The sequence below is a fragment of the Ranitomeya imitator genome, chromosome 2, assembly GCF_032444005.1.
Source record: "Ranitomeya imitator isolate aRanImi1 chromosome 2, aRanImi1.pri, whole genome shotgun sequence".
Lineage (NCBI taxonomy): Eukaryota > Metazoa > Chordata > Amphibia > Anura > Dendrobatidae > Ranitomeya > Ranitomeya imitator.
This window is the reverse complement of record NC_091283.1, coordinates 81,276,151-81,302,191: the sequence shown is the minus strand read 5'-3', so window position 1 is coordinate 81,302,191 and position 26,041 is coordinate 81,276,151. Positions and strand designations below refer to the sequence as shown.

General features: G+C 42.7%; 1 protein-coding gene across 9 annotated transcripts in view; it reads left to right on the top strand.

Annotated features, from left to right (window-relative positions):
• The window catches only part of FGF13 (fibroblast growth factor 13), a 614,209-nt gene that overhangs the window by 83,773 nt on the left and 504,395 nt on the right, over positions 1-26,041 (top strand). Inside the window, exons 1-2 of one of the 9 annotated variants that reach the window (XM_069747012.1) lie at positions 22,865-23,130; positions 23,461-23,647. In XM_069747012.1, coding sequence (XP_069603113.1) covers positions 23,599-23,647 — 49 coding nt within the window. In that variant the 5' untranslated portion in view covers positions 22,865-23,130; positions 23,461-23,598. Of the gene's footprint in view, positions 1-22,864; positions 23,363-23,460; positions 23,648-26,041 lie in introns of those variants that run through there. The other 8 variants (XM_069747018.1, XM_069747013.1, XM_069747021.1 and 5 more) reach the window with 8 other exon arrangements.

The following is a 26,041-nucleotide window of genomic DNA, read 5'->3' as shown; positions in this document are numbered from 1 at the left end:
CCGAGTGCAATGTGATATTTATCACATTGCACTTGGCCGTTTAAAACGCCAGTGTGACGCCAGCCTCATTGTTTCAATGTTCAGAAAAAAAATGAGAGAAGCAGGAGGAGAAGCTTATTGCCAGGTGACCGTAAGTATGAAAATCACATATGAGTGAAGTGGCCATGTGATGACTGCTAGAACCGGCAAGCAGAGCTGAATCCTGACACTGAGTATATTACACGCTGTTAGGATTGGCTGCAGGGATTCATTTGATAATTAAAGGGCTTGTCCAGGTTTCAGATGAAAGTCTGCAGTCACTCTAGGTGACTGCAAGATTCTGAGTTCTCAAAGTGCATGCACTGCAACTTTTAGGATTCTATGTATGAGATTTGTATACTTCTGCCACATTCCGACTAGGCATGTCCAGCCTCGCTCAATTCATTTTCATTGAGTGAAGCCACGCATGTCTAGTCGGCACGTGACAGCATGTATGTAAATCCCTAGCATCAGAGAATACTGAGACTATGAGAATGCAGAAATCTGCAGTCACATCAAATGACTGCAGACTTATAACAAATTTGGACAACTACTTTAATGCTCTTAACATAAAAAAAATCTTGAGAATTAGTCAGTATGACAAAAAAGATTTACACCCAGGTATAGATGATGTTGTCTCTGATTGGATTTGTTCTTTTTCTTTTCTTCATCTTATCCAGACTCCATGATGAGATTTCAAATTCACAGCTCATCCATGCAGACTTTCATCTTCTCCAGCCTTCTGCAGCACATCCCGACACCATGCTCTTAAATATAACAGTGTCATTATAATGCCCCTGAATAAAAAATATCTGCCCTACGCTGAGCCCCTGAATACAAAATTACCCCTCACTATATTCTTTGCACTAAATATGACCCACACACTGTCCCTTTTATGGTACATGCCCTCCATTCTTTTCTTTTCTTACTGGGCCCCCTCTTCACGCTGTCCTCTCACACTATGTCGCCCCTAAAGGGCCTGGTCTCTATACTGTGCTCCTTCATCAAGGTCCCTCTTTTGGCTTAATGTCACCTCCTGGCAGTGACCTTACACTGTGCCCCCATGCTACCCTCTCACACTACTCAATCTTTATTCTGTGCCCATTCACAATTTTCTCCCCCATACTGTTTCCTCAAACTGTTCCCCTCAATAGTCTCATAGCATGTTTTCCCCTCCCTCCACATACTGTCTCCTCTCACATCCCCCCTGCTAGTCCCATACTGTGTCTGCACACATCCCATCACTCTCGCTCCCCATACTTTGTCCGCACACATCCCATCACTCTTACTCCCCATATTGTCTGCATTCATTCTTCCCCTAATTCCTCATACAGTGTTTGCACCCATCTCCCCACTCACCATACTGTGTCTGCACCCATTCCCCCGTATTATTTCCTCATACATGTCCCCATCGCCCCCTTGCTACACATAGTTTGTCTTCAAATTTCTCTTGCTCCCCATATTCCATCTGCACCTGTTCCTTCCTTGCTCCCCAAACTTGTGTCCTCAAACCTTTCTCTGTTAGACTAAATCTTCCCCACCCCCGCCACCCCGACACTAAATCTCTCACACTCCCCTTCACACCAAATCTCCCACACTAATTCCCCCTAGACACACTAAATATCCCTCACACACATAAAATCACCCCCCACACTAAATCTCCCACACACTAAATCTCCCTCACACACAGCAAATCTCCCCCACACACTACATACCATCATTTTGATACAGGAAAGAAATATATCTTGGTACCGTGTTAGCCAGTGGATAGAAAAATATTTAGAATTGAGAGTCCTCAGTGGTTGATACCTTTTAATGGCTAACTGAAAAGATGGTAATAAATTGCAAGCTTTCGAGACTACACAGGTCTCTTCATCAGGCAAAGACTAAAACAAATTCTGAAGAATCACATATTTATGCACAACATAGTATGGGAAAAAAAAGAGGGGAAAAAAAACCATGGATAAGCCAGGTGACATGAAGCAGAATTACCATGGGTGATAAACAGTTACGTCCATAAATATTGGGCCAATTCTTAGATAAGGATTGTTTTATTGTCCTCTGATTGGGGTCTGGTTCTGTTGTGGTGACCCTTCATGGTCTGAGGGGCAAGTTCCTTAGTTGATGTAAAAAGACATAAATCCATGTGACACATTCATTCCTGCAGTTAGAGTGTCAAAGGTCGTCATCAGTTTATATTCCCAGACTCTTCTGTCTTTCTGCGATTTGAAGTTTCCTTTCAATACAAGTAATTTCATGTCCATAATGTTATGATTTGGGAGACAGAGATGTATTGCCACAGGTAGATCCTTTCTTTTTTTCTCATATTGTATGGCGATGGGAGTTCATTCTTGTTCTAAGCTTTTGCCCTGTCTCCCCCACATACAGACCCCCAGTTGGACATTTAGTACAAATAATTAAGTACACCACATTGGAAGTGACGCAGCTGAAAGTACCTGGGATCTTGTAGTCCTGATGTGAATTGGGGATCTTTATCTTGTCTGTGGTCATTATAAATGGACAGGTTTTACATTTTTTCTGGTTGCAAGGAAAGGTTCCTGCAGCTGTTGGAGAGGACAGGGAGCTCTTGACAATGATGCTTCTTAGATTTGGGGGCTGCCTAAAACACAGTAGTGGGGGGTATGGAAAAATGGATTGTAATCGGGCATCTTTTTGCAGTAAAGGTTGTAATTTCCGTGCAGCTCCCCTTAGCACCTCCAGATTTGGATTGTAGGTGAGTACTAGAGGTACCCGGTTATTTTCTTCTTTAGTTTTGTAATGTAGCAGGTGATTCCTTGATATTCTGGTGGCTCTTGTGATCTGATTTTCAATTGTTCTTGGATGGTAGCCCTGATTCAAGAAGGTCTTTCTGAGGCGACCAAGGTGTTCATCCCTATCCATTGGGTTGGAACATATAGGATTGTATCTGATGGCTTGGCTGATGACGACCTTTGACACTCTTAATGCAGGAATGAATGTGTCACATTGATTTATGTCTTTTTACATCAACTGAGGAACTTGCCCCTCAGACCATGAAGGGTCATCACAACAGAACCAGACCCCAATCAGAGGACAATAAAACAATCCTTATCTAAGAATTGGCCCAATATTTATGGACGTAACTATTTATCACCCATGGTAATTCTGCTTCATGTCACCTGGCTTATCCATGGTTTTTTTTTCCCTTTTTTTTTTTCCTATACTATGTTGTGCATAAATATGTGATTCTTCAGAATTTGTTTTAGTCTTTGCCTGATGAAGAGACCTGTGTAGTTTCGAAAGCTTGCAATTTATTACCATCTTTTCAGTTAGCCATTAAAAGGTATCAACCACTGAGGACTCTCAATTCTAAATATTTTTTTAAATACCATCAAACACTAATCTCCCCACACACTAAATCACCCCAACACACTGAATCTCCCCCACACTAAATACTGCCGCACACTAATCTCTCATGCACTAAATCACCCCTACACACTAAATGTCTCACACTTAATCTCCCTCATATGTTAAATACCCACATTTACTAAATCTCACCTGTCACATTCAGACTAGACTGTTTCCATCCTCCCTCAATACACTTGTGCCCACCTGAAATGTGGCCAGGAATGTGCATATTTGTGGTAACATGACCGCCGTCCCTGGCATCACGCGGTGCATGCGATGTGAGGATTCACAAGTCTGCAATCACATAAAGTGACTGCAGACTTGTTGTTTAGGATCGTGAAAAAACCATTTAATGAACAACACTCCCCCCCCCCCCAAAAAAAAAAAAAAAAAAAGAAGAAAAAACAATGTAGAGGCTTATTCTTCCTGGAAGTTCCCCAGGCTTCCATGTGAAATATACTGTATTTATTTTTCTTAGTCCCAAAATCCCAAATATTGCATTTATGTTTCAGGTGTCTCAGATGGTGGATTGGAGTAATTCTACAATAATATTGACAAGGACCAGATCAAATGCAAGAAATGTTTTTTTTTATATATATCTCTATCTCTATTACATCTTCCATTTTCATCAATTGTAATTGTTTGCCCAAGAATCTTAGAAACACATAGACGCTTGCTGAATGGCAGCATACCCATACATGCACCACTTCCTAGTGGGACGCTGCATTTTCCAATCACAAAGGCGGGAGGACATTACAGAAAATGAGCCATTACAAAGAAGCAAATGTGCTGCAGGTTCCAAGCATTTCTGAAATCCAAATATCGGAGGCGTATCTGTAGTAGAAGGCATTGAGCCTTGACGATAATGTGAATTCTGTGCAGATTCCCAGCCCTAGGTGTCATGTGGTGCCTGCAATGACCTTACACTGGGTACATAACAGGAGGGAGGTGCTCAGCTCCGTCATAGGTATTACCTCATTGGGATTATTCTCCACGCTCAGTACGTATGGTGTGCAGTATGTCTGATATAGGAAAGATAGAAAATAAAGAGGATCTCTGGGGTTATAGACAGTAAATTCCTGTGAAATGTACATGATAAAATCCAATCCCTTAGATTTGAGAACAGTTGTGTTTGTTTATGTCTATAGACGTCATCTCTCCATGGATCTCCAGGTACATTGCTCATCCATATAGATACACGCATGTAAACAACCAAGATCCCCAAGGTCAGCGCTCAGCAGCACGAGTCCTGCATGTGCTTTGTTATTGTGTCGATCTCTATTGTCTGATACTACCTGTGCATAAAAAGGTCATTGCAGGGCTGCTGAAAACAAATGAATGAATGAACAAATAATATTTATAAATCTGTAACACATTACAATAGTAGAGCAGAGTTTGGTGTTTGACAGTTCCCTTTATGATAGTTTATAGGGAACATGTCATCTGATTTGTGCTGCCTGAGTCACGGGTCGCATGAATCAGACACTGGATCCATTATTGCAGTCAGGTATATTTTGTTCAGAAACACTGCAAAGTTTCAGAGATAACACACTGTGAAAAGCAGAGGACTATGCGTCTCGGATGACTTGTCCAAGGCGGCTCCTCTGCGGCTCCTCCCTATCCTGCTACCCTGGATTGACAGGTGTCTCTCTACGGTATATGTGAACAGGGAGAGACCTATCAGGCCAAGAGATCGGGAAGGGGAGAAACTGCTGGACACCAGTGCTGGACTAGTCATCCAAAATGTATAGTCCCTGACTCGCTTTTCGCTGTTCAAAGTATACATCTTCTCTGATGGAACACTGCAGCGTTTCCGACTAAAACATACATAACTGCAATAACGCTGCAGCAGTCAGCCAGCATGAATCAGATGCCAGGGTCCTTTAATAATGTGTTTTACACTGCAGGTAAATGACTGCATTATCTCAGCTCAGAAAGGCGCATTAAATTACCAGCTGATCTGTAGATAATAACACCGTACATCTGAACCTGGAAATCAGAGACCCCAAAGGGCTGCTGTATGCTGCCCTAAGGATATATTATACAGCGAAACCTCTCTAAAAGACCACCAATGTGAGATCACCACCCTTATGCAGATCAGACTTCCAAAGAGGAGTGTACGTGTGTGTGTGTATATATATATATATATATATATATATATATATATATATACACACTTGTACATATATAAGTGTAAATGTTGTGTACGTGCATACATTTGTGTATCTATATATATATATATATATATATATATATATATATATATATATATATATATATATATATATATATATAGATTCAAGATTCAAGATTCAAAGAAGCTTTATTGGCAGGACCAAATACACATCAGTTTTGCCAAAGCAAGTGTATAAAGGCAATAGGGATAGGGACTGTGGGGATGTTGGGTAGGAGCTGTAGGGAAGGTGGATGGGGGCAGATCCATTGTGGGGGCTATAGTCCATGGCATAGGGGAGGTGGATGGGGCAGATCCATTGTGGGGGGTATAGTCCATGGCATAGGGGAGGTGGATGGGGCAGATCCATTGTGGGGGGCTATAGTCCATGGCATAGGGGAGGTGGATGGGGCAGATCCATTGTGGGGGGCTATAGTCCATGGCATAGGGGAGGTGGATGGGGCAGATCCATTGTGGGGGCTATAGTCCATGGCATAGGGGAGGTGGATGGGGCAGATCCATTGTGGGGGGCTATAGTCCATGGCATAGGGGAGGTGGATGGGGCAGATCCATTGTGGGGGCTATAGTCCATGGCATAGGGGAGGTGGATGGGGCAGATCCATTGTGGGGGCTATAGTCCATGGCATAGGGGAGGTGGATGGGGCAGATCCATTGTGGGGGGTATAGTCCATGGCATAGGGGAGGTGGATGGGGCAGATCCATTGTGGGGGCTATAGTCCATGGCATAGGGGAGGTGGATGGGGCAGATCCATTGTGGGGGCTATAGTCCATGGCATAGGGGAGGTGGATGGGGCAGATCCATTGTGGGGGGTATAGTCCATGGCATAGGGGAGGTGGATGGGGCAAATCCATTGTGGGGGCTATAGTCCATGGCATCATAGTTCTCTTTCTCGCAGTCTATGACATTCGCTCACATACTGCGCTGCTATCTCCACTGCTCTCTCTTCTTCTCCCAGCAGGATATATGTTTTCTCTTCCTCCTTCAATGTGATGAAGTCTGGGAAGAGATGTGAGAGTCTCCTGAAGTGAGTGTCCCTCACTGCTGAGTATTTGGAGCAGTGTAGCAGGAAGTGGGTTTCGTCCTCTATGGCCTCCTGATCACAGTGTTGGCACAGTCTTTCCTCCCTGGGCTTGTAGCTCTGCCTGTGTCGGCCACATTCGATGGCCAGACTGTGGGCGCTGAGTCTATATCGGCTCAGGATCTGGCGGTCTCTGGGGTCCGGGAGTTTCTCCAGATATGGCGCCAGTCTGTAGTCTCTCTGTAGGCTCCGGTACATGGTCAGTTTCTGTGAGCTGATGATATCATTCTTCCAGTCACTGACATACCTCTCCTGGCCTTCGTCTGCCATCTTCCTAATTCTGGCTTTTGTCAGGTTCTTGTGATTGGTGTTCTGGTCCGGTTGGGTTTGGCTGGGCTGTTCCGAGGGTTCTGGTTTTTCTGTTTCACCTTCATGTATCAGGGCTTTTTGGTGATGGGAGCTTGGATTGCTCCTATGCAGGTGAGCCCGGAATGACAGCGCCCTCTTTAGAACTGTTAGGTGTAGAGGGAATCTGCCCAGCTCGGCCCGACAAGCACTGTTGGAGGTGCTCCGATGGACCTGGAGAAGGTGCTTGCAGAATTCCAGGTGGAATATTTCTGTTGGACTGGAATCCCACTTTGACCAGTCTGGGTAGGTGTGAGGACCCCAGACTTCGCTGCCATACAGGAGGATTGGGGCAATGATGGAGTCGAAGATTTTTAGCCAGACCCTCACTGGTGGCTTCAGATGGTAGAGTGTCCTTCAGATGGCATAGAAGGTTTTGCAGGCCTTGTCTTTCAGGGTCTCTATGGCTTGTTTGAAGCTCCCTGACCGGTGAATCTCTAGGCCCAGGTAGGTATATTTGTCTGTTCCTGTGAGGTCGCAGTTGTTGAGGATAAATGGTGGGTGTTGGTCTGATCTTCTCTTTCTCCTCTGGAACACCATGGTGTTGGTTTTCTTTAGGTTGACCGGTAGAGCCCAGGTGGAGCTGAATTTCTCTAGGAGTTTCAGGTTGTCCTGGAGGCCTTTCTCGGTTGGTGACAGCAGCAGCAGATCATCTGCATACAGCAGGAATTTCACCTGAGCGTCGTGGAGGGTGAGACCTGGTGCTGAGGAGGATTCCAGGGCGGTAGCCAGCTCGTTGATGTAGATGTTGAAGAGCGTTGGACTTAGGCTGCAGCCTTGTCTGACTCCGCGGCTCTGCTGGAAATAAGCAGTTCTTTTGCCGTTCACACTCACGCTGCAGCGGTTCTCGGTGTAGGAGCTTTTGATGACATCGTAGGTCTTTCCTCCTATTCCACTCTCCAGCAGTTTCAGGAATAAGCCCGGGTGCCACACTGAATCAAAGGCCTTTTTAAAGTCCACAAAGCAGGCGTATATCTTCCCATTCTTTGTATTGTAGACGTGTCTCTGAATGAGGCTGTGCAGAGTATATATATATATATATGTACACTTTGGAAGATATATATGTATACACGTGTACATACAGTATATAAGTGCATGTGTTGTGCACAGGCATACATATGTGTATATATATATATACTAGATTGTGGCCCGATTCTAACGCATCGGGTATTCTAGAATATGCATGTCCCCGTAGTATATGGACAATGATGATTCCAGAATTCACGGCAGACTGTGCCCGTCGCTGATTGGTCGAGGCAACCTTTATGACATCATCGTCGCCATGGCAACCATTATGACATCTACGTCGATACTGTGCCCGTCGCTGATTGGTCGAGGCGAATTCGCGGCAGACTGTGCCCGTGGCTGATTGGTCGAGGCAACCTTTATGACATCATCGTCGCCATGCTGTGCCCGTCGCTGATTGGTCGAGGCCTGACGGCCTCGACCAATCAGAGACGCGGGATTTCCAGGACAGACAGACAGAAAAACCCTTAGACAATTATATATATAGATCAGGGGTGGATTAAGGGTAGCCAGGGCCCCGGGCTGTTCAGACACTGTGGGCCCCCCCCCCGGTCATGTGACGGGGGTCATGTGACGGGGGTCATGTGACGGGGGTCATGTGACGGGGGTCATGTGACGGGGGTCATGTGACGGGGGTCATGATATACCCGAACCAGATTATTCCAGAAAAATGGCCGGGCCCTACTCTACTGTAACCTATTAAATATTTGTTAGAATCTGCAATACAATTTAGGTATATTTTGACCAATAATATCACATACAAGGAACAAATACCACCGCACCGTGACCAGACCACAAATTACAACCACAGTGATCGAATAATATCACATACAAGGATCAAATACCACCGCGCCATGACCAGACCACAAATTACAACCACAGTGATCGAATAATATCACATACAAGGGACAAATACCACAACACCATTTCCAGACCACATATTACCACCACATAGTGACTGAATACTACAATACTGATCAGTAAAAAACAACAACACAATACTATCACCATAAGTGCCAGTATTCACAGGAGATCTGTACTTAGTATGCAGTGTCTGTGTAGAGGTAATACAGAGATCACTGGTGACATTATACACAGGACCTCTATATAGTATACAGTGTATAGTGTCAGTGTATAGGTAACACTGACTCACCAGTGACGTCTCTAGGTGAAGTCCTTCATCTTTCAGCCAGCACAGACCGCCATCATTTCTTCCAGCCAGGACTCGTTTCTGCAGGAAATAACACAGTTATCTCGAGCTCCGCTTGCAGAACACATTACTTAATTTTTCACAACTTCTATATTACACCACATGAAGAAAAAAAGGTGATATAGTGTCACTCTGCACAGTAACAGGACCGACCCCCATTTAAAACAGTATACTCAAAAAATAAAATAAATACATCACTGCAGTAATAATATCCCTAAATTAGCCCCTATGGTAATAATATTCCACATCCTGGCCCCGTGTGTCTCATTCCTGGCTCCAGCCATATGTTCTCGCATCCTGCCCTCATGAGTATCCATTCTACCCCATATGATCTCCACATCCTGCCCCATATGTCTCCATCGTATCCATCCTGCCCCATGATCCAATCCTGCCCCATGTCTTTCATTCTGCCCCGTGTCTCCAATCATGCCCCGTGTCTACATTCTGCCCATGCCTCCAGTCCTGCCCCCATTGTGTCCAGCAATCTGCCCCAGTATGTCCAGCATATTGCCCCAGTGTCCAGCAATCTGCCCCAGTGTCTCCAGCATATTGCCCCCAGTGTGTCCAGCATTGCCCCCAGACAGTGTGTCCAGCAATCTGCCCCAGTGTGTCCAGCAATCTGCCCCAGTGTGTCCAGCATATTACCCCCAGTGTGTCCAGCATATTGCCCCCAGACAGTGTGTCCAGCAATCTGCCCCAGTGCGTCCAGCATTGCCCCCAGACAGTGTGTCCAGAATATTACCACCAGTGTGTCCAGAAATCTGCCCCAGTATGTCCAGCATTTCCCCCAGTATGTCCAGCATTTCCCCCAGTGTCTCCAGCATTGCCCCAGTGTCCTCCAGCTCCAGCAATCTGCCCCAATGTCCTCCAGCATTGCCCCAGTGTCCTCCAGCCATCTGCCCCAGTGTCCTCCAGCATTGCCCCAGTGACTGTCCTCCAGCATTGCCCCAGTGACTGTCCTCCAGCCATCTGCCCCAGTGTCTGTCCTCCAGCCATCTGCCCCAGTGTCCTCCAGCCATCTGCCCCAGTGTCCTCCAGCCATCTGCCCCAGTGTCCTCCAGCCATCTGCCCCAGTGTCCTCCAGCCATCTGCCCCAGTGTCCTCCAGCCATCTGCCCCAGTGTCCTCCAGCATTGCCCCAGTGTCCTCCAGCTCCAGCAATCTGCCCCAATGTCCTCCAGCATTGCCCCAGTGTCCTCCAGCCATCTGCCCCAGTGTCCTCCAGCATTGCCCCAGTGACTGTCCTCCAGCATTGCCCCAGTGACTGTCCTCCAGCCATCTGCCCCAGTGTCTGTCCTCCAGCCATCTGCCCCAGTGTCCTCCAGCCATCTGCCCCAGTGTCCTCCAGCCATCTGCCCCAGTGTCCTCCAGCCATCTGCCCCAGTGTCCTCCAGCCATCTGCCCCAGTGTCCTCCAGCCATCTGCCCCAGTGTCCTCCAGCCATCTGCCCCAGTGTCCTCCAGCCATCTGCCCCGTGTCCTCCAGCCATCTGCCCCAGTGTCCTCCAGCCATCTGCCCCAGTGTCCTCCAGCCATCTGCCCCAGTGTCCTCCAGCATTGCCCTAAGTGTGTCCAGTCCACCGTTGTAAAAAAAAAAAAAAAAAAACAGTCTCCTCACCTGTCCTCGCTCCAGCGCCGCGGTGAGCTCCCTCCAACAGAGCACACTCGCCGGCGACTGACAATGACGTCAGACGCCGGCGACGTGTGCGCCTGCGGCCGACGTCAGCCGCCAGCCTCCAATTGGCTGGCGGCTGGTGTTAACTATTGACGTGCGGGCGCCTGCCCGCACATCAATAGGAAACCGCCGCAGCGCCGGAAGGGGCCCGGTGAGCAGATGAGAAGGGGCCAGATGCGGGCCCCCTCTCTCTGCCCACCGGCTACGGCAGGGGGCCGGGGGCGGGCACATAAATGCCGGCGGCGGCCGCCGGCAGCGGCATTCGAATCACAGATGATCAGAGGGTCAACAGTGCGGTAGCCCAGGCCCCCCCCAGACCACTGGGCCCTGGGCTACCGCCCATATTGACCCTCTGATAATCCGCCCCTGATATAGATATACGTGTATATATGTATACATACATAAGTGTGTATATAGATATGCTGCGGGAGTATATTATATGTACAGTGTATATATATATATATATATGTGTGTGTGTGTGTGTATATATATGTGAGTGTGGATGTGTGTGTGTGTATAATGTGTGTGTATATACATATGCATCTGTGTGTGTATATATATGTGTGTGTGTGTATATACTGTATGTGCGTGTGTGTATATACATGTGAGTGTGTCTGTAATGTGTGTGTATATACATGTGTCTGTGTATGTATAATGTGTGTATACACATATGCATCTGCATCTGTGTATATATATATATAGTATGTGTGTGTATATATATATATCTGAGTGCGTGTATATACATGTGAGTGTGTGTATATATACATATGCATGTGTGTGTATACATGTGTGTGTATATACATGTGAGTGTGTGTGTTATGTGTGTATGTACATATGCATCTGTATGTGTGTGTGCCTCCTGATGCTTCCACAGGTCGCATCAGTTGTGTGTATATGCATCTGTAGGTATGTATGTATATATATATTTATATATGTGTGTGTGTGTATGTGATGTGTGTGTATATATGTGATGTGTGTGTACATATGTGATGTGTGTATATATGTGATGTGTGTGTATATGTGATGTGTATATATATGTGTGTGTGTGTGTATATGTGTGTGTATATATGTGATGTGTGTGTGTGTATATATGTGATGTGTGTGTATATGTGTGTGTATATATGTGATGTGTGTGTATATATGTGTGTATGTGTATATATGTGATGTGTCTATATATGTGATGTGTGTGTATATATGTGTGTGTATATGTGTGATGTCTGTGTATATGTGTGTGAATATATGTGATGTGTGTATATATGTGATGTGTGTGTATATATGTGATGTGTGTATATGTGATGTGTGTATATGTGATGTGTGTGTTATATGTGTGTGTATATATGTGATGTGTGTATATATGTGTGTGTATATATGTATGTGTATATGTGTGTGTATATGTGTGATGTGTGTGTATATATGTGATGTGTGTATATATGTGATGTGTGTATATATGTGATGTGTCTATATATGTGATGTGTGTGTATATATGTGTGTGTGTATATGTGTGATGTGTGTGTATATGTGTGTGTATATATGTGATGTGTGTATATGTGATGTGTGTGTATATATGTGATGTGTTTATATATGTGATGTGTGTGTATATATGTGATGTGTCTATATATGTGATGTGTGTGTATATATGTGTGTGTATATGTGTGATGTGTGTGTATATGTGTGTATATATGTGATGTGTGTATATATGTGATGTGTGTGTATATGTGATGTGTGTATATGTGATGTGTATATATGTGATGTGTGTGTATATGTGTGTGTGTATATATGTGTGTATATATGTGATGTGTGTATATGTGATGTGTGTATATATGTGATGTGTCTATATATGTGGTGTGTGTATATATGTGGTGTGTGTGTATATATGTGTGTGTGTATATGTGATGTGTGTATATATGTGATGTGTGTATATATGTGGTGTGTGTATATGTGATGTGTATATATGTGATGTGTGTATATATGTGATGTGTGTATATATGTGATGTGTGTATATGTGTGTGTATATATGTGATGTGTGTATGTGTGTATATATGTGATGTGTGTATATGTGATGTGTGTATATATGTGATGTGTGTATATATGTGATGTGTGTATATATGCGTGTGTGTATATATGTGATGTGTATATATGTGATGTGTGTATATGTGTGTATATATGTGATGTGTGTATATATGTGTGTGTGTGTATATATGTGATGTGTGTATATGTGATGTGTGTATGTATGTGATGTGTGTGTATATATGTGGTGTTTGTATATATGTGTGTATATATGTGATGTGTGTATATATGTGATGTGTATATATGTGATGTGTGTATATATGTGATGTGTGTATATATGTGATGTGTGTATATATGTGATGTGTATATATGTGATGTGTGTATATGTGATGTGTGTATATATGTGATGTGTATATATGTGATGTGTGTATATATGTGATGTGTGTGTATATATGTGATGTGTGTGTATATGTGTGTGTATATATGTGATGTGTGTATATATGTGATGTGTGTGTATATATGTGATGTGTATATATGTGTGTGTATATGTGATGTGTGTATATGTGATGTGTATATATGTGTGTGTATATATGTGATGTGTGTGTATATATGTGATGTGTGTGTATATATGTGGTGTGTGTATATATGTGTGTGTATATATGTGATGTGTATATATGTGATGTGTGTATATATGTGATGTGTGTATATATGTGGTGTGTGTATATATGTGTGTGTGTATATATGTGTGTGTATATATGTGATGTGTGTGTATATGTGTGTGTATATATGTGATGTGTGTATATATGTGATGTGTGTATATATGTGATGTGTATATATGTGTGTGTGTATATATGTGATGTGTATATATGTGTGCATATATATGTGTGTGTGTGTGTATAAATGTGATGTGTGTATATATGTGATGTGTGTGTATATATGTGATGTGTGTATATGTGATGTGTATATATGATGTGTGTATATGTGATGTGTATATATGTGTGTGTATATATGTGATGTGTGTATATATGTGATGTGTGTGTATATATGTGATGTGTGTATATGTGTGTATATGTGATGTGTGTATATGTGATGTGTGTATATGTGATGTGTATATATGTGTGTGTGTATATGTGATGTGTGTGTATATATGTGATGTGTATATATGTGTGTGTGTGTGTGTATATAAATGTGATGTGTGTATATATGTGATGTGTGTGTATATATGTGATGTGTGTATATGTGTGTGTATATGTGATGTGTGTATATGTGATGTGTATATATGTGTGTGTATATATGTGATGTGTGTGTATATATGTGATGTGTGTGTATATATGTGATGTGTGTATATGTGTGTATATGTGATGTGTGTATATGTGATGTGTGTATATGTGATGTGTATATATGTGTGTGTGTATATGTGATGTGTGTGTATATATGTGATGTGTATATATGTGTGTGTGTGTATATGTGTGTGTGTATATATGTGTGTGTATATATGTGTGTGTGTGTATAAATGTGATGTGTGTATATATGTGATGTGTGTATATGTGTGTGTAAATGTGTGTGTATATGTGATGTGTGTATATGTGATGTGTGTATATGTGATGTGTATATATGTGTGTGTATATATGTGATGTGTGTATATATGTGATGTGTATATATGTGATGTGTGTGTATATATGTGATGTGTGTATATGTGTGTGTATGTGATGTGTGTATATGTGATGTGTATATATGTGTGTGTATATATGTGATGTGTGTCTATATATGTGATGTGTATATATGTGTGTGTGTATATATGTGATGTGTATATATGTGTGTATATATGTGTGTGTGTATATAAATGTGATGTGTGTATATATGTGATGTGTGTGTGTATATATGTGATGTGTGTATATGTGTGTGTATATGTGATGTGTGTATATGTGATGTGTATATATGTGTGTGTATATATGTGATGTGTGTATATATGTGTGTGTGTATATATTTGATGTGTGTATATGTGTGTGTATATATGTGATGTGTATATATGTGTGTGTATATGTGATGTGTATATATGTGATGTGTGTGTATATATGTGATGTGTGTGTATATATGTGATGTGTGTGCATATGTGATGTGTGTATATGTGATGTGTATATATGTGATGTGTGTGTATATATTTGATGTGTGTATATGTGTGTGTATATATGTGATGTGTGTATATGTGTGTGTATATATGTGATGTGTGTATATATGTGATGTGTATATATGTGTGTGTATATATGTGTGTGTGTGTATAAATGTGATGTGTGGCAGACGCGGTACTGTATAAGGTACGCGTCTCTGACTGGGGAGCACACAGAGAGCTGCACGTAAAGGTGGTCTGTGCCAGTTCCCCCCTAGCATCACTCCCCCCCCTTTAGTGATGCACTAATTGGAAGACCCCCAGCCGGCCAGTGGGCACTAGAGGGGAGGGGTCCTACGGCCACTCCTACAGGGGTTAAATCCAGGTGTCCGGCCGGGAACTTTCTCTTTCACTCTCGGCAGGACACCTGGAAGCGTTTGTCCCTGCATCCCTGTAGTAATGTCGGACCCCTTGGTCGAGGCCCTGCGGAAAGGATTGGAACAGAGAGGTGAGCACTGGCTTCAGGCCATCCTTACCGGCCTCAGGGCTCACCTTCCTGGGCCTTCTCCTGACCCCGCTCTGTCTTTCCTCACCCCTTCGTCCCCTGGCCCCATAGGTCCGTCCTCCATTACCCCTTTGTCCCCTGGTCCCGTATGTCCGTCCTATATTACCCCATCGCCCTCTGGTCCCCTGGGTCCGTCCCCCAGTATCCCTTCTCCAGGGCTGTTCTCCCTCACCCCTCCGCCATCGGGCCCCCTCGGGCCTAGCTCACCTCCAATACCTTCGGGAGCACCAGCACCCTGCGGTCCGTCGTTTGGCCCGGCCCCGATCGGTGGACAGAGGCCCCTCTCTGCGCCGCTGTCGGTGCCGGACCCCTCGGCTGTAGGGGGTCTGGGGGCCTCTCGAAGGCGGCGGGGTAGAGCCGGGCGTCGCACCCGTCGGAGGGTGGCCGGCATCTCCTCGCCGGCTCTTGTCCGGACTCCGGTGGGGGCAGATGGCAGTGATGGGCAGCCGGCTCTGTCCCGGCTGTGCGGGGCTACATCCGGCGGCGCCCGGCGGCGGACGGTGTCGCCCCCTTCCCCGGCCGCTCCGGAGAGGCCGGTGGTGGCGCCGGGTGGCAGGCGATCCGCCCGCTTACCCCGCGCCCCGGAGCGGCTCCAGGTCGGGGAGGGGAGGGCCTCGCCGCCTCGCGGCTGCAGGCGTCTTCCGGAGGCCTCGGACACCGCTCGAAGTGCTGGGGAGGCTCCGCCCAGCCACTTCCGGTCCCCGCCCACCCACTTCCGGTCGCGGCAGATCAGCGCTGAACACAGCGCTGGCCAGTCCTCGGTTGCCTTCCCTGCGGGCACATATACGCCGCCCGCAGGGGGTAACCTGGGGGCTGGTGTTAACCCATCACGTTCACCACAGTGCGCTGATCGGTCGAACTCGACCGATCAGCGTGCTGATTTATCACCTGGCCTGACCACCAGCCTACCCCCGGCAGACGCAGCCCTGATGCCTGTACGGGGGTATCAGGGGTCAGGCCGGAGAGGTCACAGGGCGGCTGAAGAGCGCGTTGTTCGGTCCCATGGGACCGAGCTAGGCGCTCAACAGCCGCGCAGCGGGAATCATGGCGACACCTCAGTAAACGCACCAAGCACAAACACATTATCACCTCCCCCCACTGCCCAAAACCGAAATAAAAATTATCCGGTAACCGCTGCCCCGTCAAATCCCAGCAATGGGGATGAATATGGTTACCTCCTGACGCCCCCCCTTCCGATTAGCGTTACAGGACCATCTACGGCCAATTATCCCCCTCTGTCTACTGATAGAATCCCCCCCATTGCACCGCATAATAACGGCGGACGAAGGCGTAGGCGCCGCACGTCCTCCCAATCTTCCTCCGATAACTCCCGTCGCCGTTCCCGCTACTCCTCTAAACGCCCCTCCCATCACCGTCGCAGACGCAGCTCCCATAGGAGCCGCCGCAGATCCCGGGCCTCAGGATGGCTTTCATCAGCAACATCCGAGGGGTCCGAGGTATCGCTAAGTCCGGATAAGAGTCATCGTGAACGTGGCAAGTCCTCTAAATCGCGGGCACCCTCTAGGGCTTTCAGCCGGGGAGAACAATCCCCCGCGGCTTCCAGCCACAACAACCATCACGCAGTCGCTGAAGACGGAGCCATCAATCCGCCACTATGTGGTAGTAATCGGGCTCCCCCCGCGGCTTCCAGCCACAACTACCACCGCGCAGTCGCTGAAGACGGAGCCATCAATCCGCCACTATGTGGTAGTAATCGGGCTCCAACGCACGATACTCAGCACATCGGCCAGTCCCACGCTGTAGCGGCCCATGTGTGTATATGTGTGTATATATGTGATGTGTGTATATGTGTGTGTATATATGTGATGTGTGTATATATGTGATGTGTATATATGTGTGTGTATATATGTGTGTGTGTATAAATGTGATGTGTGTATATATGTGATGTGTGTGTATATATGTGATGTGTGTTTATGTGTGTGTATATGTGATGTGTGTATATGTGATGTTTGTATATATGTGATGTGTGTGTATATATGTGATGTGTGTATATATGTGATGTGTGTATATATGTGATGTGTGTATATATGTGATGTGTGTGTATATATATGATGTGTGTATATGTGATGTGTGTATATGTGATGTTTGTATATATGTGATGTGTGTGTATATATGTGATGTGTGTATATATGTGATGTGTGTATATATGTGATGTGTGTATATATGTGATGTGTGTGTATATATATGATGTGTGTATATGTGATGTGTGTATATATGTTATGTGTGTATATATGTGATGTGTGTATATATGTGATGTGTGTATATATGTGATGTGTGTGTATATGTGATGTGTGTATATGTGATGTGTGTATATGTGATGTGTGTGTATATGTGATGTGTGTATATGTGATGTGTGTATATGTGATGTGTGTGTATATGTGATGTGTGTATATATGTGATGTGTGTGTGCATATGTGTGTGTGTATATGTGATGTGTGTATATATGTGATGTGTGTGTATATGTGATGTGTGTGTATATGTGTGTGTATATATGTGTGTGTGTATATATGTGTGTGTATATATGTGATGTGTGTATATGTGTGTGTATATATTTGATGTGTGTATATGTGTGTGTATATATGTGATGTGTGTATATATGTGATGTGTATACAGTGGGGCAAAAAAGTATTTAGTTAGTCAGCAATAGTGCAAGATCCACCACTTAAAAAGATGAGAGGCGTCTGTAATTTACATCATAGGTAGACCTCAACTATGGGAGACAAACTGAGAAAAAAAAATCCAGAAAATCACATTGTCTGTTTTTTTATCATTTTATTTGCATATTATGGTGGAAAATAAGTATTTGGTCAGAAACAAAATTTCATCTCAATACTTTGTAATATATCCTTTGTTGGCAATGACAGAGGTCAAACATTTTCTGTAAGTCTTCACAAGGTTGCCACACACTGTTGTTGGTATGTTGGCCCATTCCTCCATGCAGATCTCCTCTAGAGCAGTGATGTTTTTGGCTTTTCGCTTGGCAACACGGACTTTCAACTCCCTCCAAAGGTTTTCTATAGGGTTGAGATCTGGAGACTGGCTAGGCCACTCCAGAACCTTGAAATGCTTCTTACGAAGCCACTCCTTCGTTGCCTTGGCGGTGTGCTTTGGATCATTGTCATATTGAAAGACCCAGCCACGTTTCATCTTCAATGCCCTTGCTGATGGAAGGAGGTTTGCACTCAAAATCTCACGATACATGGCCCCATTCATTCTTTCATGTACCCGGATCAGTCGTCCTGGCCCCTTTGCAGAGAAACAGCCCCAAAGCATGATGTTTCCACCACCATGCTTTACAGTAGGTATGGTGTTTGATGGATGCAACTCAGTATTCTTTTTCCTCCAAACACGACAAGTTGTGTTTCTACCAAACAGTTCCAGTTTGGTTTCATCAGACCATAGGACATTCTCCCAAAACTCCTCTAGATCATCCAAATGCTCTCTAGCAAACTTCAGACGGGCCCGGACATGTACTGGCTTAAGTAGTGGGACACGTCTGGCACTGCAGGATCTGAGTCCATGGTGGCGTAGTGTGTTACTTATGGTAGGCCTTGGTACATTGGTCCCAGCTCTCTGCAGTTCATTCACTATGTCCCCCCGCGTGGTTCTGGGATTTTTGCTCACCGTTCTTGTGATCATTCTGACCCCACGGGGTGGGATTTTGCGTGGAGCCCCAGATCGAGGGAGATTATCAGTGGTCTTGTATGTCTTCCATTTTCTAATTATTGCTCCCACTGTTGATTTCTTCACTCCAAGCTGGTTGGCTATTGCAGATTCAGTCTTCCCAGCCTGGTGCAGGGCTACAATTTTGTTTCTGGTGTCCTTTGACAGCTCTTTGGTCTTCACCATAGTGGAGTTTGGAGTCAGACTGTTTGAGGGTGTGCACAGGTGTATTTTTATACTGATAACACGTTTAAACAGGTGCCATTACTACAGGTAATGAGTGGAGGAAAGAGGAGACTCTTAAAGAAGAAGTTACAGGTCTGTGAGAGCCAGAAATCTTGAAGGTTTGTTTCTGACCAAATACTTATTTTCCACCATAATATGCAAAAAAAATGATAAATAAACAGATAATGTGATTTTCTGGATTTTTTTTTCTCAGTTTGTCTCCCATAGTTGAGGTCTACCTATGATGTAAATTACAGATGCTTCTCATTTTTTAAGTGGTGGAACTTGCACTATTGCTGACTGACTAAATACTTTTTTGCCCCACTGTATATGTGTGTGTATATATGTGTGTGTGTGTATAAATGTGATGTGTGTATATATGTTATGTGTGTGTATATGTGATGTGTGTATATGTGATGTGTGTATATATGTGATGTGTGTATATATGTGATGTGTGTATATATGTGATGTGTGTGTATATATGTTATGTGTGTATATATGTGATGTGTGTATATATGTGATGTGTGTATATGTGATGTGTATATATGTGATGTGTGTATATATGTTATGTGTGTATATATGTGATGTGTATATATGTAATGTGTGTGTATATGTGATGTGTGTATATGTGATGTGTGTATATGTGATGTGTGTGTATATGTGATGTGTGTATATGTGATGTGTGTATATGTGATGTGTGTATATGTGATGTGTGTGTATATATGTGATGTGTGTGTGCATATGTGTGTGTATATGTGATGTGTGTGTGTATATGTGATGTGTGTGTATATGTGATGTGTGTATATATGTGATGTGTGTATATATGTGGTGTGTGTATATGTGATGTGTATATATGTGATGTGTGTGTATATATGTGATGTGTGTATATATGTGTGTGTATATATGTGATGTGTGTATATATGTGATGTGTGTATATATGTGTGTGTGTATATATGTGATGTGTGTATATGTGATGTGTGTATATATGTGTGTGTGTATATATGTGATGTGTGTATATATATGTGTGTGTATATATGTGATGTGTGTATATATGTGATGTGTGTATATATGTGTGTGTGTATATATGTGATGTGTGTATATGTGATGTGTGTATATATGTGTGTGTGTATATATGTGTGTGTGTGTATATATGTGATGTGTGTATATATGTGATGTGTGTATATATGTGATGTGTGTATATATGTGTGTGTGTATATATGTGATGTGTGTATATGTGATGTGTGTATATATGTGTGTGTGTGTATATATGTGATGTGTGTGTATATGTGATGTGTGTATATATGTGTGTGTATATATGTGATGTGTGTATATATGTGATGTGTGTATATATGTGATGTGTGTATATATGTGTGTGTGTATATATGTGATGTGTGTATATGTGATGTGTGTATATATGTGTGTGTGTGTATATATGTGATGTGTGTGTATATGTGTGATGTGTGTATATATGTGTGTGTATATATGTGATGTGTGTATATATGTGTGTGTGTACATATGTGATGTGTGTATATGTGATGTGTGTATATATGTGTGTGTGTATATATGTGATGTGTGTGTATATGTGATGTGTGCATATATGTGTGTGTATATATGTGATGTGTGTATATATGTGATGTGTGTATATATGTGTGTGTGTATATATGTGATGTGTGTATATGTGATGTGTGTATATATGTGTGTGTGTGTGTGTATATATATGTGATGTGTGTGTATATGTGATGTGTGTATATATGTGATGTGTGTATATATGTGTGTGTGTATATATGTGATGTGTGTATATGTGATGTGTGTATATATGTGTGTGTGTGTATATATGTGATGTGTGTATATATGTGTGTGTGTGTGTATATATGTGATGTGTGTATATATGTGATGTGTGTATATATGTGATGTGTGTATATATGTGTGTGTGTATATATGTGATGTGTGTATATGTGATGTGTGTATATATGTGTGTGTGTATATATGTGATGTGTGTGTATATGTGTGATGTGTGTATATATGTGTGTGTATATATGTGATGTGTGTATATATGTGTGTGTGTATATGTGATGTGTGTATATGTGATGTGTGTATATATGTGTGTGTGTGTGTGTATATATGTGATGTGTGTATATATGTGATGTGTGTATATGTGATGTGTGTATATGTGATGTGTATATATGTGATGTGTGTATATATTTGATGTGTGTATATGTGATGTGTGTATATGTGATGTGTATATATGTGATGTGTGTATATATTTGATGTGTGTATATGTGATGTGTGTATATGTGATGTGTATATATGTGATGTGTGTATATATTTGATGTGTGTATATGTGATGTGTGTATATGTGATGTGTATATATGTGATGTGTGTATATATGTGATGTGTGTATATGTGATGTGTGTATATGTGATGTGTATATATGTGATGTGTGTATATATTTGATGTGTGTATATGTGATGTGTGTATATGTGATGTGTGTATATGTGATGTGTGTATATATTTGATGTGTGTATATGTGATGTGTGTATATATTTGATGTGTGTATATGTGATGTGTGTATATATGTGATGTGTATATATGTGATGTGTGTATATGTGATGTGTGTTTATATTTGATGTGTGTATATGTGATGTGTGTTTATATGTGATGTGTGTATATGTGATGTGTGTATATGTGATGTGTGTATATATGTGTGTGTGTATATATGTGATGTGTGTGTATATGTGTGATGTGTGTATATATGTGTGTGTATATATGTGATGTGTGTATATATGTGTGTGTGTGTATATGTGATGTGTGTATATGTGATGTGTGTATATATGTGTGTGTGTGTGTATATATGTGATGTGTGTATATATGTGATGTGTGTATATGTGATGTGTGTATATGTGATGTGTGTATATGTGATGTGTGTATATATTTGATGTGTGTATATGTGACGTGTGTATATGTGATGTGTGTATATATGTGATGTGTGTATATGTGTGTGTGTATATATATGTGATGTGTGTATATGTGATGTGTGTATATATTTGATGTGTGTATATGTGATGTGTGTATATGTGTGATGTGTGTATATATGTGATGTGTGTGTATATATTTGATGTGTGTATATGTGATGTGTGTATATATTTGATGTGTGTATATGTGATGTGTGTATATATTTGATGTGTGTATATATTTGATGTGTGTATATGTGATGTGTGTATATATGTGATGTGTATATATGTGATGTGTGTATATGTGATGTGTGTATATATTTGATGTGTGTATATGTGATGTGTGTATATGTGATGTGTGTATATACAGATGGACCTGTATGTGTATATGCCGACTAGTCCTGATGCTTCCACAGGTCCGTGGCTCTCCGTGTGAGCAGGCTGGTGGCTGGCTGGTCCTGGGGTGGTCCAGCAGGGTGGCAGGGGGCGGACTGCAGCCCCTCTATTTCTAGAAGGAGGGGGCGTACCCACGGAGGTTATTTCCAGCTGCTCTCAGCCCCGGCTGTCTGATGTGACGTGGGCAGCTCAGCATCGCTACTACCACAGGCAGCTTTGTGCTCCAATGTCTCCGCCAGAGCATCTCTGCTAGCTCCATTCAGGTGAGAGGGAGATAGAGAGGGACGAGGTAAGATGCTGCAATCAGACCCCTGACATCAGCCCAGCTCCTTCCTGGTGCCTGACACATGACATTAACCCATGGAGTGCCAGGGAGGGTCTTTGTCCTGCCTGCAGCACACCCCATTATCCCTCATTATGGATGTGTCTATCCTTGGTCAGGCTGTAAGTGGTGCTGGCATGCAGTGGGGGTGGGGGCTGCCAGAAACATCTAAGGTACAACACGTCTCTTTGTGTTCTTGCATGGTGGGGACAGTAGTCAGATCCTCAAGTCACCATCATTCACCATTATCTTTTTTTCTTGCTCCTTGCAGTCACTGGAGGACAGAAGACACCCATGTAAAGACATCTTTTGGGGGGAAGAAGAAGGATAGCCTGACGTATTCATTTGAATCCTTTCCTGAGACAAAATTTAATCATATTTGGGAATTTTTACAAGCAAACTGGGATCTATGAGTGGAAAGGTGATCAAACCGAAGGAGGATAAAGATGCTTCTAAGGGTAAGCAGAACTAATTGGAAAGAGACATTTGGGCAAGTGGTGGCCCTTTTTTTGCAATCTGTAACTCTTCATGGTGGTCATGCCTTCATGACATGGAAGCCAAACAAACACATTGCATTGTAGTGTCTGTGCCACATGTCTGGGGGAACAAGTGTGGGCACCCTGTTGGGGAAGGGTCATATTGCAGATGTCCCCTGTGTTTAGAAGTTGTATGCACTGTGTGCTGTCCAAGCAGGAGAAGACATGTCAGCTTGTATTTAAAGGTCCATTAAACCTAAAGTTATCAGCATAAAATCCATATTTTTCTCTCATATCAATGTACAATCCATAGATAATCTCAGCTTTGCTGGTATTTAATATTTTCTCTGATGATCTTTTGAAAATCCAATTGGTGACCCCTACAGTCAACCTCTCCATGGCCTGGAATGGATGCTTACAGCAAACGATAGACCGTAGAGTATAGACTTTGGTTTTATTGTGGCTCTCGGCGTTTGCCATGAAGTGTGCTACTTTGGCACGTCTTATGTCACTGCACAGGGGGGTACATAGCGTTACCTGGAGGTAGCACCTAATGCCTGGTGATATGAGGCCATCAGCTGCTCTTCTGGAGGATCAATAATACTAATCTGCCAGTGTCACATTAAGAAGTCTCTCCCTACCTAGAAAGGCCGTGCTTTCTGCAAGAATTGGATGGATGTTTGCTATGATGTGTATCCCACTATTACCATGCAATCGACTGGCTGTGCTGCTGGATGTAAACCGGGTGACAATTGCCATGGAGACAAGGAGGGCAGGGGGGGGGGGGGAGAGGTATATCACACTGCCGCTGCATAGGAGCAGTGGTCCAGGTCCAGGTGGTCAGACACCAAAGAAGTCCACACAGGTGTATGACTGACATGAGGGAAACAGAGATATAAGGCAGCGCGGACCCCAGAGGGGAACACAACCCATTCCCAGGCATTACTATTATTATTATTATTATTTATCACTTTATTATTTACAAATGATGATCAGGGTTCACCATCTGTTTACGTGTACAATATTTATAATAGTATTGTAGCAGTAAAGTGTCTGCGATCTAGTGAGCACAATATCTATCGAACGATCAATCTGTCCGTCATCTATCTGTCATCTGTCTATCTATGAAGAAAAAAGAAAAAGCATCACCAGCAATTTGGGTGCAGAGCCTCCCAGATACACGGCAGTCCACAATAATAACAAAAAAACTTAGAATCAGCAAACCATCCTATGTGGAAAAAAAACTAATAGCCCATAAAGCGATGTCTTGGCTCCAGGTATGAGTCTTTCTCAAGCTGATGAAGAGCCCATACTTGGAGCTGAAACGTCACTTCATGGGTTATTAAATGCCGTTTTTTCTACACAAGATGGTGTGCTGCTGATTCTAACTAAATCTGCTATCTATGTAAAATATATAAAAAAAAGAAAGCCGATCTCCTTTAAGGAATTAGGAAAACCGTAGTTTAATAGCCCATTGGGGCTCAGCAACATTGAGACCTTTCCCTAAGGCTTCTCAACAGAACCGAAATGTTGCTGAGCCCCAATGGGCTATTAAACTACGGTTTTCCTAATTCCTTAAAGGAGATCGGCTTTCTTTTTTGTTTGTTTTTTACTATCTGTAGGATTGGTAATTGGCTTTTTTTTTCAATCTATCTCCCTATCTATCTTTCTATCTATCTATCTATCTATCTATCTATCTATCTATCTATCTATCTATCTATCTATCTATCTATCTATCTATCATCTATCTATCCATTATTATCTATCTATCTCATTATTCATCTATCTATCTATCTATCATATATCTATCTATTATCTATCTATCTATCTATCTATCTATCATATATCTATCTATCATCTATCTATCTATCTATCTATCTATCTATCTATCTATCTATTATCTATCTATCTATCTATCTATCTATTATCTATCTATCTATCTATTATCTATCTATCTATCTATCTATTATCTATCTATCTATCTATCTATCTATCTATCTATCTATCTATCTATCTATCTATCTATCTATCTATCATCTCTGTCTATCTGTGTATCTATATATCTATCTGTCTGTATGTCTGTCTTGTCATCAGATGTACAATACATCTTTACTTCTTTCTCTCTTTCTCTCTCTCAATCTCTTTATTTTACTTTTTATTTTCTATTAACATAGACACTAACTATTAGAAAAACAGGAGTATGTAGTGTGTATTTACTATATAATATCTACGGTATGCTTTTGGTTTTCCTACTTTCTTTCTTTTTTTCTCCTTTCTTTCTTTGTATCTTACTTTTTTCTTTCTTTCTTTCATTCCCTCCTCTCTTCTTTATCTTTCTTTTTTTCTCCTTTCTTTCTTTCTTTCTTTCTTTCTTTC